Source organism: Callithrix jacchus, chromosome 10 (assembly GCF_049354715.1).
Source record: "Callithrix jacchus isolate 240 chromosome 10, calJac240_pri, whole genome shotgun sequence".
In the NCBI taxonomy this organism is placed as follows: domain Eukaryota; kingdom Metazoa; phylum Chordata; class Mammalia; order Primates; family Cebidae; genus Callithrix; species Callithrix jacchus.
The window spans coordinates 11,732,337-11,751,225 of NC_133511.1; the positions used below are offsets into that span (position 1 = coordinate 11,732,337).

The 18,889-nt window shown below is 40.7% G+C and overlaps 1 protein-coding gene across 3 annotated transcripts in view; it reads left to right on the forward strand.

Annotated features, from left to right (window-relative positions):
* Positions 1-1,355: 1,355 nt before the first annotated feature.
* Positions 1,356-18,889, forward strand: part of DLAT (dihydrolipoamide S-acetyltransferase) — a 33,501-nt gene continuing 15,967 nt past the window's right edge. Inside the window, exons 1-10 of one of the 3 annotated variants that reach the window (XM_017977541.4) lie at positions 1,356-1,699; positions 2,145-2,246; positions 2,801-2,925; positions 3,083-3,236; positions 5,184-5,310; positions 7,316-7,503; positions 9,013-9,166; positions 13,915-13,982; positions 15,624-15,716; positions 16,502-16,609. In XM_017977541.4, the coding sequence (XP_017833030.2) occupies positions 1,421-1,699; positions 2,145-2,246; positions 2,801-2,925; positions 3,083-3,236; positions 5,184-5,310; positions 7,316-7,503; positions 9,013-9,166; positions 13,915-13,982; positions 15,624-15,716; positions 16,502-16,609 (1,398 nt within the window). In that variant the 5' untranslated portion in view covers positions 1,356-1,420. The remainder of the gene's footprint in view (positions 1,700-2,144; positions 2,247-2,800; positions 2,926-3,082; positions 3,237-5,183; positions 5,311-7,315; positions 7,504-9,012; positions 9,167-13,914; positions 13,983-15,623; positions 15,717-16,501; positions 16,610-18,889) is intronic. The other 2 variants (XM_035264511.3, XM_035264512.3) reach the window with 2 other exon arrangements.

The following is an 18,889-nucleotide window of genomic DNA, read 5'->3' on the forward strand; positions in this document are numbered from 1 at the left end:
ACCTCTGCCTCCTGGGTTCAGGCAATTCTCCTGCCTCAGCCTCCTGAGTAGCTGGGATATAGGCACATGCCACCGTGCCTAGCTAATTTTTTGTATTTTTAGTAGAGACAGGGTTTCACCATGTCGACCACGATGGTCTCGATCTCCTGACCTCGTGATCCACCCGCCTCGGCCTCCCAAAGTGCTGGGATTACAGGCGTGAGCCACCGCGACCGGCCTAATTGATATGTTTTCTTTCTTTCTTTCTTTTTTAAAGACGGGGTTTCACCGTGTTGGTCAGACTGGTCTCGAACTCCCCACCTCAGGTGATCTGCCCGCCTTGGCCTCCGAAGTGCTTGGATTACAGGCGTGAGCCACTACGCCCAGCCAATTGATATGTTTTCTAATTAAAAGCTAACCTTACAAGAGAAGCAAACCTAACAAAATGTCTGGATGACTTTCTGTTCATTAATTCAAAAGCTATACATTCAGCCACCGCTAATTACTGTATACTAAGCTCTGGGGCTACAGGGAAGAACCACCTCCACACACTTCCTGCCTTCAACGGCTTCCAGTTAAGTTTTGGTAGGAAACATATGAAACGTAACGCTTTTGGTTACGTAATAGAATTCTATGGTATTAGGGGTAACAGAAACATGTTCTGTAACCTATATTTTCATAAAGGGAATATGCTTAATCTTGCTACAGTATACACGAATGCGGGAATCTGTCTTTTCTGGGCTGCCTTTCGTACCACTTGGCTGGAACACCTGTTCATTTCACTTCAAGTTGGGTACAAACCTGAAACGAAATCTTTGTAACCCAGTACAGCCTGCGCCCGGTGGGGCCCAGTCCGTCCTCATGACGATGCGCGGAAGTAGAGGTCACCAGGCTGCACCTCTCGATTCCCCCGCAGGCGGTTCCTCGCTCCTTCACCACCCCAGGGCTCCAAGATCCCCGCCCTTTGGCCTGAGGCTCCCACTGCCCAGCCAGTTCCCTGTTCACTCCCGGCTTTTCCTCGAAGCTGGGCCACGCCCCTCGGCCCAGACTCTCCGGCCACTCGGCCGCGGTGATCCCGCGTCTTTGCCACTGTTGAGACCTCTCCCTCTCGGTCGTACCCTTCCCGTCTCCTGGGCCCCGCCGGATGCCTCCCCTAGGACCCCACCACTTTCCGTCTGTTATTTCTCCCAAACTTGCGCCCGCACAGGCCCTGCTGGAACACCCCTGCCCCGGGGGGGGGGTGCCCCTTGTACCCACTCCAGAGAGGAAGGGCGTGGGTGCGGCGCATTTCTGGCCTGGGGAGGGGGTGGAATAAACCTGCGGGGCCCATTTTACGACACCGTGCGGCTGTGCGGCGTGGCTGACGGCAACGCCGTGCAAGTCTTGGAGAGGTCACTTCGGAGACGGCGTTGGTTTTGGGGTGTGGGGGGTTGGTGGCACTATGTGGCGCGTCTGTGCGCGACCCGCCCAGAATGTAGCCCCATGGACGGGACTCGGGGCTCGGTGGACGGCCTTGCGGAAGGGACCCGGATCTCCACGAGTGACCTCGCGATCTGGCCTGGCTCCGGCTCGTCGCAACAGCGTGACAGCAGGGTATGGCGGGGTCCGGACACTGTGTGGCTGGACCCCCAGCTCTGGGGCCACGCCGCGGAACCGCTTACTGCTGCAGCTTTTGGGGTCGCCCGGCCGCCGCTGTTACAGTCTTCCCCCGCATCAGAAGGTGAGCCCTCGACCGGTCCTTCTCGGGACGACCCGTCCTTCAGAGCCGACTGGATGGCTGCACGATCCTCCTTGAGGGGCCTCATTGATCCTCCAGCCATTCCCAGTATCTGCTTTCGCCCTTTGTCCAATTCAGCTTTGCTGTGTAGCTCCTTAGCTTCCCTCTCATGGTCTATTCCATTGAAAGGAGAGCTTCAAGACTGGGGCAGTATGCAAAATACCTGCCGAGGTTCATGCCTTGTCAGACCCAAAGGACTGTGGAGGAGAAAGCCTGTCATTGGAAAGTATTCACTTCTCGTGGGCAGCAAATTTTTTTGGATCCTTAGTTCCTAGTGTGTAATGGAACTGGATAAACTCGTTGCATGAAATTGAATTAAATGAAATCTTAAGCCAGACAGAGGGTTAGGTAGCCCTTTAAAAATTTAATGTTTCTTTTTTTCTTCCAGGTTCCATTGCCTTCTCTTTCCCCGACAATGCAGGCAGGCACCATAGCCCGTTGGGAAAAAAAAGAGGGGGACAAAATCAATGAAGGTGACCTAATTGCAGAGGTAAGTTGTTTTAAAATAAAGGAGATGAGTTTGAAGAGACTGGCTTTGCTGAATTGACTGAACATTGACTTTCTGGATGTGTGGTTACCCCTTTGCTTAAGAAACTTGTGTTTTTCACAGCTTGATGTTAGACAAGATTGGTTAGATGAGTTATCAGCAACTGGCCAAACTGATGTTTAGCCAAGGTGTTTCCAAAGTAATTCCTTCTTTGAAATCTGTCCTAGTGCCTTATCTTCACATGAACTGTGTGATTCTAGACACAAAGGCCAGGCTGACCAATATGGTGAAACTCCTGTCTCTGCTAAAAATACGAAAAATAGCCAGTCCTGGCGGCCTGTGCCTGTGGTCCCAGCTACTCCTCTGGAGGCTGAGGCAGGAGAATGGCTTGAACCAGGGAGCCCTGCGGGGAGGTTGCAGTGAGCCGAGATTGCGCCACTGCACTCCAGCCTCGGTGACAGAGTGAGACTCTGTCTAAAAAAGAAAAATTCTAGACACAAGCAAATAAAGTACATACCAACAGTACCAACTTAAGCTGCCGCTTTTTGTGTTAAAAGGTTGAAACTGATAAAGCCACTGTTGGATTTGAGAGCCTGGAGGAGTGTTACATGGCAAAGATACTTGTTGCTGAAGGTACCAGGGATGTTCCCATTGGAGCCATCATCTGTATCACAGTTGGCAAGTGAGTAGTACCCTCATAATTTGTGAAACTTCATTGCTTGGTGGAGTATTTTAACCCAGAATTGAGAATTAGGAGTTAAAGACTTTTTTTTAAAGACTATTTTGTGAGGGCTGAATCTGCCTGTTTATTATATTTATGTATTCTTTCTCTTTCTTAGGCCTGAGGATATTGAGGCCTTTAAAAATTATACGTTGGATTCCTCGGCAGCAGCTACCCCACAGGTGGCCCCAGCACCAACCCCTGCTGCCACTGCTTCACCACCTGCACCCTCTGCTCAGGCTCCTGGTAGCTCATATCCCGCTCACATGCAGGTGAGGCTCAGTCTCTGAGTGTTTGCTGTAGATGATTTATTACTTACTTTTTTTCGTAGATGGCTACTACATCTTGGAAACTGACATTTAATGTGGCTAATGCTTGTCATTTGGGAGTTTACAGAGATTTAAACATGAAAATTGACAATTTTTCTTCCTGGTTGTTATTTCCAGGTATAAGAACTTGAACAGTTCCTGTAACCTTTCTCAGCCTCAGTGTAGTACACAGGGTAGTGCGTGGCACTTTTCATTCAAGAACACCACATTATAGATTTTGAGGATGATTTTTACTCATATCTACTCCCTGTGTAATTAGAGTTTATAGTAGGCTGTGTTTGTTTTATACTGGCATAAATATCTGGGGCTGGGTAATTTATAAAGAAAAAAAGTGGCCAGGCGTGGTGGCTCACGCCTGTAATCCAAGCACTTTGGAGGCCAAGGCGGGCGGATCACCTGAGGTCGGGAGTTCAAGACCAGCCTGACCAACATGGTGAAACCCCGTTTTTAAAATAAAAAAAAAGAAAGAAAAAACATTTATTTGGCTCATGGTTCTGCAGGCTGTACAAGAAGTATGGCACCAGCATCTGTTTCTCTTGTGGCCTCAGGAAGCTTACAATCACAGGGGAAGGGGAAGCTGGTGTGTCACATAATGAGAGAGGCAGCAAGAGACAGAGGGGAGTGGGTATCAGGCTCTTTATAACAATCAGATTTCCCCTTAACTCATAACTGTGAGGCATACACCAAGCCATTCATGAAGGATCCTCCTCCAATACCCCGACACCTCCCGCCAGACCCCATCTCTAACATTGGGGATCATATTTCTTTTTTTGGGGTGTGTTCTTTTGACATGTGGTGATCTGTTTTCCAAGAGTAAGTGAAGTAGTACGATAGTATTAACAAATGAGAAAACTGACAAAAATAAGTGGCTAAAAATCCAGCCATCCTTTTCTAAATAATTCTGACTTGAATTTTTCCATAATCTAGTTTATTTGTAGAAATTTTTGTATAGAAATCACTTCTTTGGAAATAATGTTCTACTCTGTGGTCTGTTAGTAACAATAAGTTAGGATTTTTGCCAGGTATTCAGTTCCCACATGTATTACATGCTGTTCATCAAATTCTATCTCATGATATGAGACTGACTTAATTCTTCTCTATTTTATGTCTGTAGCTTTGTGTGCATGTGTTCGGGCTTTACCTTGATTATCCTTTAAGATATTATATAGAAATCATTGGCTTTACTGTTCGTTAAGAAGCAGATCAAGATGGCAAATTCTGAACAAAAAAAGCACTTAAAATTTTTTTTCTAAGGCTTGTCTTTTTTTTCCCCCCTCTAGAAACATCTTCAATTGAAATTATTTTCCTCTTAGCATAATGCCGTTGCTAATCGGATACAAAAGACAAAGGGGATAGCAAATGAAATCCGTAATAACTAAATAACCAAATTCCGTGGACACACAAGCCATATAAATAGTAAAGCAATTTTAAATTTAGATAGGCATTCTGATGTTTGAATTTTATTGGGGTGGAAATGACTATTTTAAAAACAGGGCTTTTTTTCCTCATTTAAAAAAATTTTTTTGAGACGGGCTCTTACTCCATCGCCCTAGGCTGGAGCGTGCAGTGGCATGATTTCAGCCCACTGCAACCTCTGCCTCCTGGGTTCAAGGGATTCTCCTGCCTCAGCCTCCCCAGTAGCTGGGAATACAGGCGCACACAACCATGCCCAGCTAATTTTGTGTTTTTAGTAGAGATGGGGTTTCGCCATGTTTGCCAGGCTGATCTTGAACTCCTGCTGGGAAGCTATTGAGGTGCTAAGCTTTTGCTGTGACGAGTATTTGGATTATCATAGTCACCATTATTCTGTGAAACTATATAAGCCTGCCTGACTGTTACTGTGTACAAGTCTTCTTAGTATTAAGCAGTAATACGTGTTTGTTTCTATAGGTACTTCTTCCTGCCCTCTCTCCCACCATGACCATGGGCACAGTTCAGAGATGGGAAAAAAAAGTGGGTGAGAAGCTAAGTGAAGGAGACTTATTGGCAGAGATAGAGACTGACAAAGCCACTATAGGTGAGATTTCTTCAGCTCTTAATGGTTGAGACACTGAGTTTCCCAATGAGGAAGAGGATTGCCATCCTTTCCTATAATGAGTGAGTGATAATATGAAAACTTTATAATTCTTAGATTCATTTTCTGGGATAGAATATTTTGTTTTTATTTAGTTACATTTATCCTTAAGTTTTTATTTATTTGTTTGTTTATTTGGTTTTGAGGCAGGGTCTTATTCTGTTGCCCAGGCTGGAGTGCAGTGGCAAGATCATAGCTCACTGTAGCCTCCACCTCCTGGGCTCATACCCAAATGATCCTCCTGCTTTAGCCTCCCAATTAGCTAGAACTACAGGCCTGAACCACCACACACAGCTGATTAAAAAAGTTTTTTTGTTAGAGATGGTGTCTCACTTTGTTGCCCAGGCTGGTTTTGAACTCCTGGCTCAAGCAATCCTCCCAGCTTGGCCTCCCAAAGTGCTGGGACTCCAAGCATGAGCCACTGTGCCTGGCCCAGGATAATTTATAACAAAAATATGCATAGTCAGATCTGTCAGTTCCATCCTATACTCATTGAATCAAAGACAATCAGTCATTGTCAATTCACAGATTATTTTTAGGCCCAAGTTTGCTTCTTGTCCTTACTATGTTACTGAGAAGCTGTATCAGAACTGCTGCTGTCTAAACTGAGCAAAGGAAGGAAAGAAGAAACAAAATAATTTCCATGGCAGGATAATAGCAAAGAATTTAAGATGTCTTTGAGGGAAACTGAAACCAGGGATGAGGTTGTTTTCATAGTTTGAGAAATGACTGATAGAATGTATGTATGTAATATATGTATGGTCAGATATGTCATATGTCCACGTGTCTCCTTCTTAACTCATTTTTAGGTTAAAAAATAAAACCCATATAGACAATCATGTATTTATGATTTTTTAATAGATATTTATAGGTATTATGAATTTCTTCTCTCTGCATTTATTTATTTATTTATTTATTTTTGAGACAGTTTTGCTCTGTCACCCAGGCTGGAGTGCAGTAGTGGGATCTTGGCTCACTGCAACCTCTGCCTCCTAGGTTCAAGCAATTCTCATGTCTCAACCTCCCGAGTAGGTGGGATTACAGGTGTGTGCCACCACGCCCAGCTAATTTTTTGCATTTTTAATAGAGATGGGATTTCACCATGTTGGCCAGATTGGTCTCGAACTCCCGACCTTAGAAGATCCGTCCTCCTCTGCCTCCCAAAATGCTGGGATTATAGGCATGAGCCACTGCTCCCAGCCTAAATGTATTTTTTATAGTGTATTCTTGGTAGGGAAATGGAAGGACTCATCTAAGATGTGTTCATCAAGGAGAGGCACAACAGTACAGAAAGCCAATGGCTTCTTTTTACTTTTTCAATCCTAAATGTTTGAGTTCTTTGCAAGGAAGGCAGTACCTGAATAAAATATAAGTTGTCAACACCATAGATATCCCAGTAAAGAGGTAATTCTTCACAATGAAATATTTGGTATAGTATCAAGTATAACTCTTTGAAAAGCTCCAGAGATGCTTTTAGGCCTGAAGTCCAACATTAGTATCTAGCTTGGTAGCTTCCTTAATTTGGCATATATGTGGTTCTTAGCTTTAGCAATATAGCTGACACCATCATAGAGTCCTGTGAGGCTGCCCTTGGAGATTTTTTAATAACTTTTAGAACTAGCCACTGTCTGTAATCTTTCATAGTTTTATTGAACAGATATTTATTTGGAATTTACTTTGTACCAGGTGCTATTTTGTATCAGATGTTATTTCTAAGAACTTGAAAAATATTAATCCATTTAAATGTGTAACATCCCTGTGAGGTTGGAGCTATTATTATTGCCGTATTGTAGGTAAAGAAACCAAGACACAGAAGGTTAAATAGGTTGCAAAAAAGCTTACATAGCTAGCTTGAGTGAGAAAAATCATTTTACTTAAAACTGTGCTATGAGTTTGGAGGGACAGTGGATTTCCTTAAGTTCCATAATGTTTATTCTTTCTATTTAAGGTTTTGAAGTACAGGAAGAAGGTTATCTGGCAAAAATCCTGGTCCCTGAAGGCACAAGAGATGTCCCTCTGGGAACCCCACTCTGTATCATTGTAGAAAAAGAGGCAGATATATCCGCATTTGCCGACTATAGGCCAACTGAAGTAACAGATTTAAAACCACAAGCACCACCACCCACCCCACCCCCGGTAGGTATGCTTCCAGTACCTTGTTCATCTCTAAATTAAGGAGTTTGGGTTAGATGATATCCTAGGTTCCTTCCAGCTCCAAGATTCTATGATTGAGGAGGGAGATAGTTTATTAATGTTTGTGCAGACCTATAGTGTGTGTTATACTGCATCGTTCACCTAATGGTCGATAGCTGGGCCTTGTAGCTTTTTTTTTTCCTGTTTTCTAGGGTCCTGCTGAGAACAAAGCTGAGTGCCATGTTTTCTTCCTGCTTCAGATACAGATATCATGCTTGTGGAAAGTGGGGCTTCATTGCCCCACCCTTTTCTTTTTTTTAAGAGGCAAGGTCTCACCCTCTCACCCAGGCTGGAGTACAGTGGTGCAGTCATAACTCACTTCATTGCCCACTTTTTAAATCAAATATACTGAATAATCTCTCTCACTTTAAATCTTCTTGGTATTGATGTAGTAGGTCAGGCATATATTTGTGATACGATGGAAGCTGACATGACTTGTTTTGCATAGAGTTTTTTATATTAAAAAATAAAATCCATGAGGGCAAATATTTAGGAAAAAAAATTAAAAAATAAAGAATTTTTTATATTACCAAATACTTTATACACTATATAACATGAACTTGTATTAACTCCAACTATAGATAACAGTGACAATGAAGCTTCTGCACATGCTAGAGTAATGTGAGTTTAAACTAGGTAAACATTTCTACTAGAGGAAACTTGATTTCTGCCTACTGTACATTCATGGGAAGCTGGCAAGTAGCATTGTTGCTGTATTTCTGAAGATACTTTTCAGCATGGGATCTTCTAGCATGATTTTATAATTTGAAATTAGCTGGTTGGGAGTGGTGGCTCACACCTGTAATCCTAGCACTTTGGCAGGCTGAGTTGGGTAGATCACTTGAGGTCAGGAGTTCAAGGCCAGCCTGGTCAACATGGTGAAACCTGGTCTCTACTAAAAATACAAAAAATTAGCTGGGTGTGGTTGTGTGCGCACCTGTAATCCCTGCTACTCGGGAGGCTGACGCAGGAGAATTGCTTGAACCTGGGAGGTGGAGGTTGCAGAGTCAAGATTGCGCCACTGCATTCCAGCCTGCGTGACAGAGACTCCCTCTCAAAAAAAAAAAAAAAGAAAGAAATTAGGTTAATTAAAAACAAAAATCATGTTGGTAATGTAAAAGAATGAAAATAAAGAAGTGGGAAGAGATTAAAGTGAAGAAAGGCCATAGAATACTGTACACTGATTGGCAGTTTTTAATTCTGTGCTTCATGTTGTTATGGAGTAAGGTAACTTTGTTCTGTCTTTGACATAGAATTCTATTGTTCTTGCTGTTCATATTACTACATTATGTTGGTTAAGCAGGAGAAAAGTACATTATGATCTTTGGAAAAAAGATAAAATTTATTAATAATTAAAACAGTTTTAATTTATTAATAAGATGTAAACTTTTAATCTTTCAGACCAGTCTTTGAAGTGGTGAATTAAAACAATTTGTAATTTTTTTTCAAAAGGTGGCCACTGTTCCTCCAACTCCCCAGCCTTTAGGTCCTACACCTTCAGCACCCTGCCCAGCTACTCCTGCTGGACCAAAGGGAAGGGTGTTTGTTAGCCCTCTTGCAAGGAAGTTGGCAGTAGAGAAAGGGATTGATCTTGCACAAGTAAAAGGTAAATCTGTTTCTATGGAATGGAATTTTAAAGTTAAAATTCAGTTGAATTTCCTCCTTAAGACTTTAAAGTACAACTATATATAGCCATATTTTTAACTGGGATAGTAGGGATAATCATTACTAATTATATCTGAAAGGAGAAAAAGTTCTTTCGTTGCCACCACAGAGTAGGGAAACTTTTTCTGTGCTTCATTTAGTCTGCCTAAAATTTACCCATACACTTTAGATACCTTTTTTTTTTCTCTTCTATGCATAGAAACTGCTTAATTGTTTGGTGAAAGTATATGTACTTGTTCAGCAAAATTGGGTTATGGGACTTGATTGTGTAATAAGAAGAAACCTCTGTTAGTGCTGGGTTGACTAGCAATAAGCAAAGCAAAACAAAACTTGAAATTGGAGTTACTTGGAATGACTTAAAATAGTAAACTTCATATAAAACAGAACTAGATCCCAGCACTTTGGGAGGCCAAGGCGGGTGGATCATGAGGTCAAGAGATCGAGACCATCCTGGTCAACATGGTGAAACCCCGTCTCTACTAAAAATACAAAAAATTAGCTGGGCATGGTGGGGCATGCCTGTAATCCCAACTACTCAGGAGGCTGAGGCAGGAGAATTGCCTGAACCCAGGAGGCGGAGGTTGCGGTGAGCCGAGATTGTGCATTGCACCCCAGCCTGGGTAACAAGAGTGAAATTCCATCTCAAAAAAAAAAAAAAAAAAAAAAAAACAGAACTAGCGCTCTCCGAAGGCAAGGGAAAACACTTTACTTATCTGTCTTTCCCCAGAGAAAAAGTATGGCTTTGTGCTAAGAGCATGGGGCCTGGAATCAGACCACCTAGTGTTTAATCCTGGCTTTTTTTCTATGTACTAATTTTTTTAATGTAATAATTTTCTGTGTAATATGTTTTCCAGTGAATTACTTAAATTGTATGTCCTTGTGTCAGTTACTTTTCTGTCTGTAAAAGTGAGGTGCTGTTCGTTGTATAGATTGGGAGAGTTAAATGAGCTATGACAGGTGAAGTGCTTAGAACTGTATCTAGCATATAAAGTACTCACTACATGTCAGTTGTCATTCATATTGATATTGTTGCCTGGCACTTACGTAAGTGTTGTTAAATTAAACTTAAGCTAAAATTCAGTGTAGGATAACTAAGATACTTATTTGGAAAAGAGGGAAAGTTACTATTCTTGGAGTTTGGTTTGATGGCTAGTACTATGTGCTAGTCATTTAGCTTACCATACTTAATGTACATGACACCTCTTGAAGTAAGAATTATTATTCTCTATTTTTTGGACAAGAAAACAGACTCAGACTCTTCGGGGTTCTTCCTTCCTGTTAAATAGTAAAGTTGCAGTGTGACTCTAGACTTGTTTAACTCTAAAGCCTGTTTTCTTCACACCACCCTATGCTGCCTTCTATTTTGATACTTTGCCATCTATAATTACTAAAGAGAAATATGCTTATTTCCCCAATTGTCTAGTTATGGGTACTCAGCGGTGGTTATCCCTTATCTGCAATTTGCTGTTTTGTAGTTAGAAGGAAGCCGATCCCAAGACACAATAATAGAATGTTGTAAATTTTTTGAACCTCATAGATTCTTGTAATATTGGAAGACTTTTCTTTTTCATCATGCTATTTCACTATGTTGCTATGAAAGTATATTGCTATTTATGTATGTATGATTAGAATCAGGGACAGCAGTGTAAGTTGGAATAACTTTTTTTTTTAATTTCTTTTTTCTTTTTTTTCCCCCAAGTATGCCCTTCATATTTGCAAGTTGGAATAACTTTTAAAGGGAGGAAGAACTGGGTTAATAATCATATCTGAAGAGTTTAGACAAGCAAAGAAGGACCATTTATTAGATATTTAGGAATACTGGTCACCTTACTAAAGACATAAATGTAAAGTCCTTTGGGTATGAGCTGACAGGAGTGTTAAGAAAAAAAAAGAAAGAAAGAAAATCCTACTTTTCCTACTATACGGGCAGAGTGAGGAGATTTTAGGTGATTCATTTATTATTATTTAAATAAATATTCATCGAGTACTATCTACAAATGAGACACTTCTTCATCAGATGGATAAGATTTCAGTTTCAGTTGCTTATGTGACCAACAGAAGGATGAAATGAACAGAAAGGGAGTACAGCATCGGTAGGAGTGTGAGCTCTGTGGCTGGAATGCTTGGGTATGAACGTCAGCTCTTCCTTATATTGACTGTGTGACCTTTTGTGTCACAGTTTGTTTGTGTATAAAAACAATAGGTTTAACAGTTGCAGAGTTTAAATAAGTTAAACAGTGCCTGTACAGACAAAGCGTATCTGGGTATTATAATGATAATATTTTTATTATTAAGTAAGATTTAATTGCTAAGAAAGAAACTTAGTGATACACTAGCGAGTGAAAGTGTGGATGGATACATGTGGAGTCATGACTACTTTTAGACAGGGTGATTGGGAGATCCTTTTGATGAGGTGACATTTGATTTGTTCTGAAAGATGAGAAGGAGGCAGCTTGAGCCAACCGTGTGAAGAACTAGGGAAAGATCATTTTGGGCAGAGAGACTAGCTGTACACAGTGTGAAATGGGAAAGAGTTTAGCATATCTGAGGAACATAATAGAGGCCAGTGTTAATGAAGCATAATGAGCAAAGAATCTAGTAGGAGATGATATTTGGAAAGAAACAGGGATGAGAACATAAAAGACCTAATAGATTATGTAAAGAATTTGAGGGCCAGGTGTGGTGGCTCATGCCTGTAATCCTAGCACTTTGAGAGGTCGAGGTGGGTGGATCACTGGCCAACATGGTAAAACCCCATCTGTACTAAAAAATACAAAAATTAGCTGGGCATGGTGGCATGTGCCCATAATCCCAGCTACTTGGGAGGCAGAGGTAAGAGAATTGCTTGAATCAGGACCCGGGAGGCGGAGGTTGCAGTGAGCTGAGATCATGCTACTACACTCCAACCTGGGCTACTGAGCCAGACTCCATCTCAAAAAAAAAAAGAGTTTGAATGTTATTTAAAGTACAGTAGGAAGCCATTGAGAAATTTAAGCAAGGAAGTGAAATAAAATGTTTGTGCTTTTAACAGATCATTTTTGTTGCTCTGTGGAAATGGATGAAACATTTGTCTGGTTTATATGTTTTTTAACCCTTAGTCCAGTATTCTTCCTTTTATACCATATTGCTTTATGATGGCCTGTGGTGCTGCCTAAGAGAGATAGGAAAAAGGGTTTAAAAGGTTTCAACTAGGCTGGGCGCCCTGGCTTACGCCTGTAATCCCAGCACTTTGGGAAGCCAAGGCAGGTGGATCACCTGAGGTCGGGAGTTTGACACCAGCCAGACCAACATGGAGAAACCTTGTTTCTACTAAAAAAAAAAAAAAATTGCCAGGTGTAGTGGTGCATGCCTGTAATCCCAGCTAATTGGGAGTCGGAGGAAGGAGAATTGCTTGAACTTGGGAAGCGGAGGTTGTGGTGAGCTGAGATTGTCCCATTGCACTCTAGCCTGGGCAACTCTCAAAAAAAAAAAAAAAAAAAGGTTTCAGCTAACTCCTAAGTCAGGGAATTCTTGTGGGTGGCTGAAGCTTAGCATAAGGCAGGCGGTACTGTAGATTTCCTCCTCTTGAGGGGCTGCGGTGTCTAGATCAGCCTTGGTTATTAGGGGAGGTTATGGTTTCTGTGTTTTATAAAGAAGGAAATCTACAGGGGTACTGCCACCTCTGTTCTAGAGCTCCTGTTGAGGATAAATACAATCCTAGCCAGCTCAGTTTTCATAGTGAAGGAAAGGAATGGGGAAGAACTGCACACAACAAGAGTCCTTTTTAAAGTCTGCCTTGGGGGAAGGTGAATTAATTTGATCAAATGTTTTCTTAGAAGTGGGCCAGTGTAAAAAGATTCTATAATAATAACTAAATTCTGAATCTCCTTAGAATTAAAGGTCAAGATTATCTACTTGGGACCAAAATTAAACCTAAGAGGTTGTAGGAGGGAGGAAGTTGAATATAAGTAAAACTAAATCTACTGAGAGAACTTTGAAGATCCTTCCTCATGTGTGATATTGCACCTTTTTCCCTCATTTCCTTTAACATGGGCCAGTTTAGAGCTTTGGCTACTGTGAAGAGGTTGTGAATCATGGAGACCACGTAAGGAATGAATGATTCTAAAGATGGGATAATTGCAGTTAAGAGTTATTTATGCTGTTTTGGGGTGAAAAAATTGACTTGATTTGTCAAAATAATTGTTGTTATACCTGTCTATTGTGTACAAAAGGAATTCCTTATGGTCACATAAATCCAAAACCCAAACGAGATCTATTTCAGGGCTCAGGAATGGATTTTTGGAGCTAACCAGGAGGAGGCAGCTAGTTTTCTTTTTGGTGAGATATAAACTGTGTTCGGCATTATCCTTATGCCAGTAGTTCCCAATTTAAAAATAAGGAAGATAAAAAAATAAAATAGAACTTGGACAAAATTCTAAAAGAGAAATACATAAAATAATATTTGCAATAGTTAAAAATAAAAGACCCACTACAGATCACACACAGGTACGCTGTGTTGTTTAAATTAATAATTGACAAAAGCTGGTATTTGCAGGGAGCACCTTAAGGGGTAGGGTTAAGGCTGTGATCCTTTCAGAATGTTTTTGGTGGTAAACCCTTAGGAGCCTGCACTTTAGAATTACAGTGTTGATCTCCTTGGGGAACCAATGGTACACCGTCGTGTATGTGATATTTATGTCTCTTTTCCAGGGACAGGACCAGATGGTAGAATCACCAAGAAGGATATTGATTCTTTTGTGCCTCCTAAAGCTGCTCCTGTGAGTTAACATGTAGCTCTTACTTTTTTGGCAGTTTGTCTCTGCAACCTGTTAGACCATTTCATAAATTATTTATGAATGAAATAGCTTAACCAGGACTGTTTTGTTCTAATTTCAGTGACTTAATAATACAGTCATTCCTCAGTACCCATGAGGGGTTGGTTCCGGAAGCCCCCCTGTATACCAGAATTCACAAATGCTTAAGTCTTGTATATAAAATAGTGTAGTATTTGTAAATAACTTACCCACATCCTCTCAAATACTTTAAATCATCTCTAGGTTACTTATAATATTAAATACAAGGTAAATGCTATGTAAATAGTTGTTATATCTTATTGCTTAGGGAATACTAATGAGGAAAAAAAGTCTATTTGTGCACCACAGACTGCAACCATCCTTTTTTTTTTTTCCTGAATATTTTTGATTTGCCTTTTGTTGAATCCACCGATGGAGAACTTACGGATATGGAAGGCCAACTGTATTTAGTTGTTTGTATGCTGTCATATATATACAAGGTCAAAGATGATACACTGTGTTGGCGTATATTTCACATTATGTTTTGAGCTAATCATTAGTTTTGAGCTAATGTTTGCTCCGAAATAAAAGATTTGTTCTTTTTTTCTTTTTCGAAATATTTTAAAGTACAGTTGAATGAGTTGTTTTTGGTGTTTGTTTTTGAGACAGAGTCTTACTCTGTCACTCATTCTGGAATGTAGCGGCGTGATCTTGGCTCATTGCAAGCTCCGCTTCCTGGATTCAGGTGATTCTCATGCCTCAGTCTCCCAAGTAGTTGGCACTACAGGTGCATGCCACTACACTCAGCTAATTTTGGTATGTTTAGTAGAGAGGGGGTTTCGCCATGTTGGCCAGGCTGGTCAGGAACTCCCAGCCTCAAGTGATTCATTCATCTCTGCCTCCCAAAGTGGCGAGGTTACAGGTGTGAGCCATTGTGCCCAGCTGGGGGGGAACCCCCCCCACGTTTTTTAACATTGTTTAGGATAATGGATAAGCTTATTTATATTTATTATTCCTTGCAATTTAAGAATGCTTCAGTTGTTCTTCTTGAATATAATTTTGCAAAACCAAAATTATTTTGACATAAACTAGTTGTTGAACATGCTCTGACACAAAGAAAAATGACATTTTAAACATGATCTCAGAATTCTAAGTAAAAAAATTTAAAAACAAGACTCTTAAAATAAGCAGAAGTCTCTTTTGCTTGCTGGGGACAGAAGTAGCTACTGTATAAAGCTTATTTTTTAGGCTGTGCATAGTGGCTCATGCTTGTAACCCCAGTACTTTGAGAAGCCCAGGTGGGTGGATCACTTGAGCCCAGGCATTTGAGACCAGCCAGGGCAATATGGCTAATTTCTGTCTCTACTAAACATACAAATAAATTAGCCAGCCATGCTGGCGTGCACCTGTAGCCACAGGTACTCAGGGGACTGAGGTGGGTGGATTGCTTGAGTCAGGAGGTTGAGGCTGCAGTGAAGCATGATTGAGCTACTGCATTCCAGCCTGCATGACAGAGCAAGACTCTGTCTCAAAAAAAAAAAGACCATAAGTCACCGGCAGTCTTTTCCAGGTACTTATGCTAAGATTGAGCCAGAGTTACTGAGAGCTTTTTCTTTCCTCCCATAGGCTCCAGCAGCTGCCGTGCCTCCCCCAGGTCCCGGAATGGCACCAGTTCCTGCAGGTGTCTTCACGGATATCCCAATCAGCAACATTCGTCGAGTAAGAGAATCACCATCAGCTGGAATCAGAGCTATTAGGGGCATCTTTACTCTAGTTGTTTAGTTGCTTCCATAGTTTTAACACATTAACAGAGGCTTTTTGAGTTGGGAATATTGGATGATGACTTTAAGGGAAGTTTTGGACAACTGAATACTTGGATCACCTTGTTCTAGTTAAATCTGTTAGAAGGGCCAGGTGTGGTGGCTCACACCTGTAATCCCAGCACTTTGGGAGGCTGAGGTGGGTGGATCACCTGAGGTCAGAAGTTTGAGACCAGCCTGGGCAACATAGTGAAAGCCTGTCTCTACTAAAAATACAAAAATTAGCTGGGCACGGTGGCGCATGCGTGTAGTCCCAGCTACTTGGGAGGCTGAGGCAGGAGAAGCTCTTGAATCTGGGAGGTGGAGGTTGTGGTAAACCAAGATCGCGCCACTGCATTCCAGCCTGGCCAACAGAGTGAGACTCCATCTCAAAAAACAAAAAAATTCTGTTAGAAGGTGTTACATTATGGTGCAGTCCTCCGTCTTTCAATTATAATAATGCTTGAGGTATTATCAGAGAGTAAGGTGAGAGACAAACAGAGCCCTGAATTAGGTAAGGTCTTCTTTTTTTCCCCAAGATGGGGTTTCACCATGATGGCCAGGCTGGTCTTGAACTCCTGACCTCAGGTGATCCACCTACCTCGGCCTCCCAAAGTGCTAGGATTACAGGTGTGAGCCACCGTGCCCGGCATTAGTTAAGGTCTTAACTCAAGATAATTGATTTTTTAATCTCTTTCGTTTCAGGTTATTGCACAGCGATTAATGCAATCAAAGCAAACCATACCTCATTATTACCTTTCTATTGATGTAAATATGGGAGAAGTTTTGTTGGTACGGAAAGAACTTAATAAGGTAAAAGGTCTGGAATTTCCAACTTTCTAAGTTAGAAAAATTTTGTCTTTCTCCACTAAACATTTCTATTTTTGTCCATATATTTTGTTGCAAGATACCAGTTGATGGTAGAAAATAAATATGGAGATGTCTATTCCAATCCTTTGTATTTTTTTTCCATTGGATTATTTATCTTTTTATTATTGTACCTAAGATTTCTTTATATACTCTAGGTACAAGTTCCTTATATACATGATTCACAAAATTTTTTTCCTATTCTTTGAATTGTCTTTTTACTTTCTTGGTCTTGTCCTGTGAAGCACAAGATTTTAAATATTGGATATGTCCAATTTATTTTTTCTTTTGTGCTTTTGGTATTATATCTAAGAAACTATTACCTAGTCTAAGGTCATGAAGATTTATATCTATGTTTCTTCATAACAGTTTTATAGTTTTAATTCTTAAATTTAGGTCTTTGCTCTATTTTGAACTCAAAAAATTCAAAACAATGAATTCCTATCTCACACCACCTACAAAAAATTGTTTTGAACATGGACATTTATTCTTTCATCCCAGCACCATCTTTCCCCATCGAATTGTCTTGGTATCCTTGTCAAAATTAATGATACATGTGAGAATTTTATTTCCAGATTCTTTTTTTTTTGTTTGTTTGAGATGGAGTCTTACTCTGTCACCTAGGTTGAAATGCAGTGGTATCGTCTTGGCTCACTGCAACCTCTGCCTCCCAAGTACAAGCAATTCTTATACCTCAGCCTCCTGAGTAGCTGGGATTATAGGTGTGTGCCACCATGCCTGGCTAATTTTTGTATTTTTAGTAGAGATGGGGTTTCACCATGTTGGCCAGGCTGGTTTCCTGACCTCAGGTGATCCACCCACCTTGGCCTCCTAAAGTGCTAGGATTACAGGCGTGAGCCACTGATCGGTGTATTTCCAGATTCTTAATTCCATTCCATTAATCTCTGTATATCCTTGTGCCAGTACCACTGTCATGATTACTTTGGCTTTGTAATGGTTTTAAAATCAGGAAATGTGAGTCATCTTTGTTCTTTTTTCTCAAGATTGTTTTGTCTGAGTCCCTTGCAATTCTAAATGAATTTTAGAATTAGTTTGTAAATTTCTGCAGTGAAGCCAGCTAACATTTTGATAAGGATTGATTGCATTGTATCTGCTGATCGATTTGGCAAGTGTTGCCATACGAAGAAGGGTCTTTTCATCCATGAACATGCGGATGCCCCATATTTAGTTAGGTATTCTTCAGTCTCTTTCAACAATTTTTTAAATAGTTTTTCAGAGTATAAATTTTGCACTCTACATTTGCATTTGTTAAACTTATTCCTAGGTGTTTTATTCTTTTTGATACTACTTTAAGTTGAATTGTTTTCTAAATTTCATTTTCAGATTGTTCATTGCTACTATATAAAAGTATAGTTTTTTTTTTTTTTTAAGGCTAGTTAGGTATACTAGTGAGAAGGGGGAAGAGTAGAAAAGGAATTAGATCTGTGACTCTGAACAATCAAAAGAGATAATTGATTTTTCTCTGTTGATCTTTTTTTCCCTATTCCTGGTGGAATGGGATCTATACTGACTTTGGATCCTGCAAACTTGCTGAAGTCATTGATTAGTTCTTAGAGTTTTTTAGTATATTAAGATTTTCTAGAAACAAGATAATGTTATCTGCAAATAGAGATAATTTTACTCTTTCCATTTTGATCTGTATGCCATTTATTTCCTTTCTTGCCTATTGCTCTGGCTGGCACCTGTAATGTTGAATAGATGCAGGCCTAGCAAGAGTGGACATCTCATTTTGTTCTTGATCTTAGAGAGAATAAGTCTTTGACCATTAAATAGTTGTGAGGTTTCCCTAGATCTGTTTTATCATCAGGTTGAGGAAGTTCCCTCCTGTTCCTAGTTAGTAAGAGTGTTTTGGTCATGAAAAGGGGTATTGAATTTTATCAAATGGTTTTTCTGCTGTCTGTTGACATCGTTATGTGTTTTTTTGTCCTGTACTCTATTAGGACATTTACTACATTAATTAATTTTCAGATGTTAATGGAAATTTGCATTTTGGGGATAAATCACTTTTTTTTTGAGACAGAGTCTCGCTCTGTCACCAGGCGAGAGTGCAGTGGCGAGATCTTGGCCCACTGCAACCTCTGCCTCCCAGGTTCAAGTGATTCTCCTGCCTCAGCCTTCCGAGTAGCCAGGATTACAGGTGCATGCCACCACACCCAGCCTGGGATAAATCACATTCGATCATGGTGAATGATCCTTTTTATATAT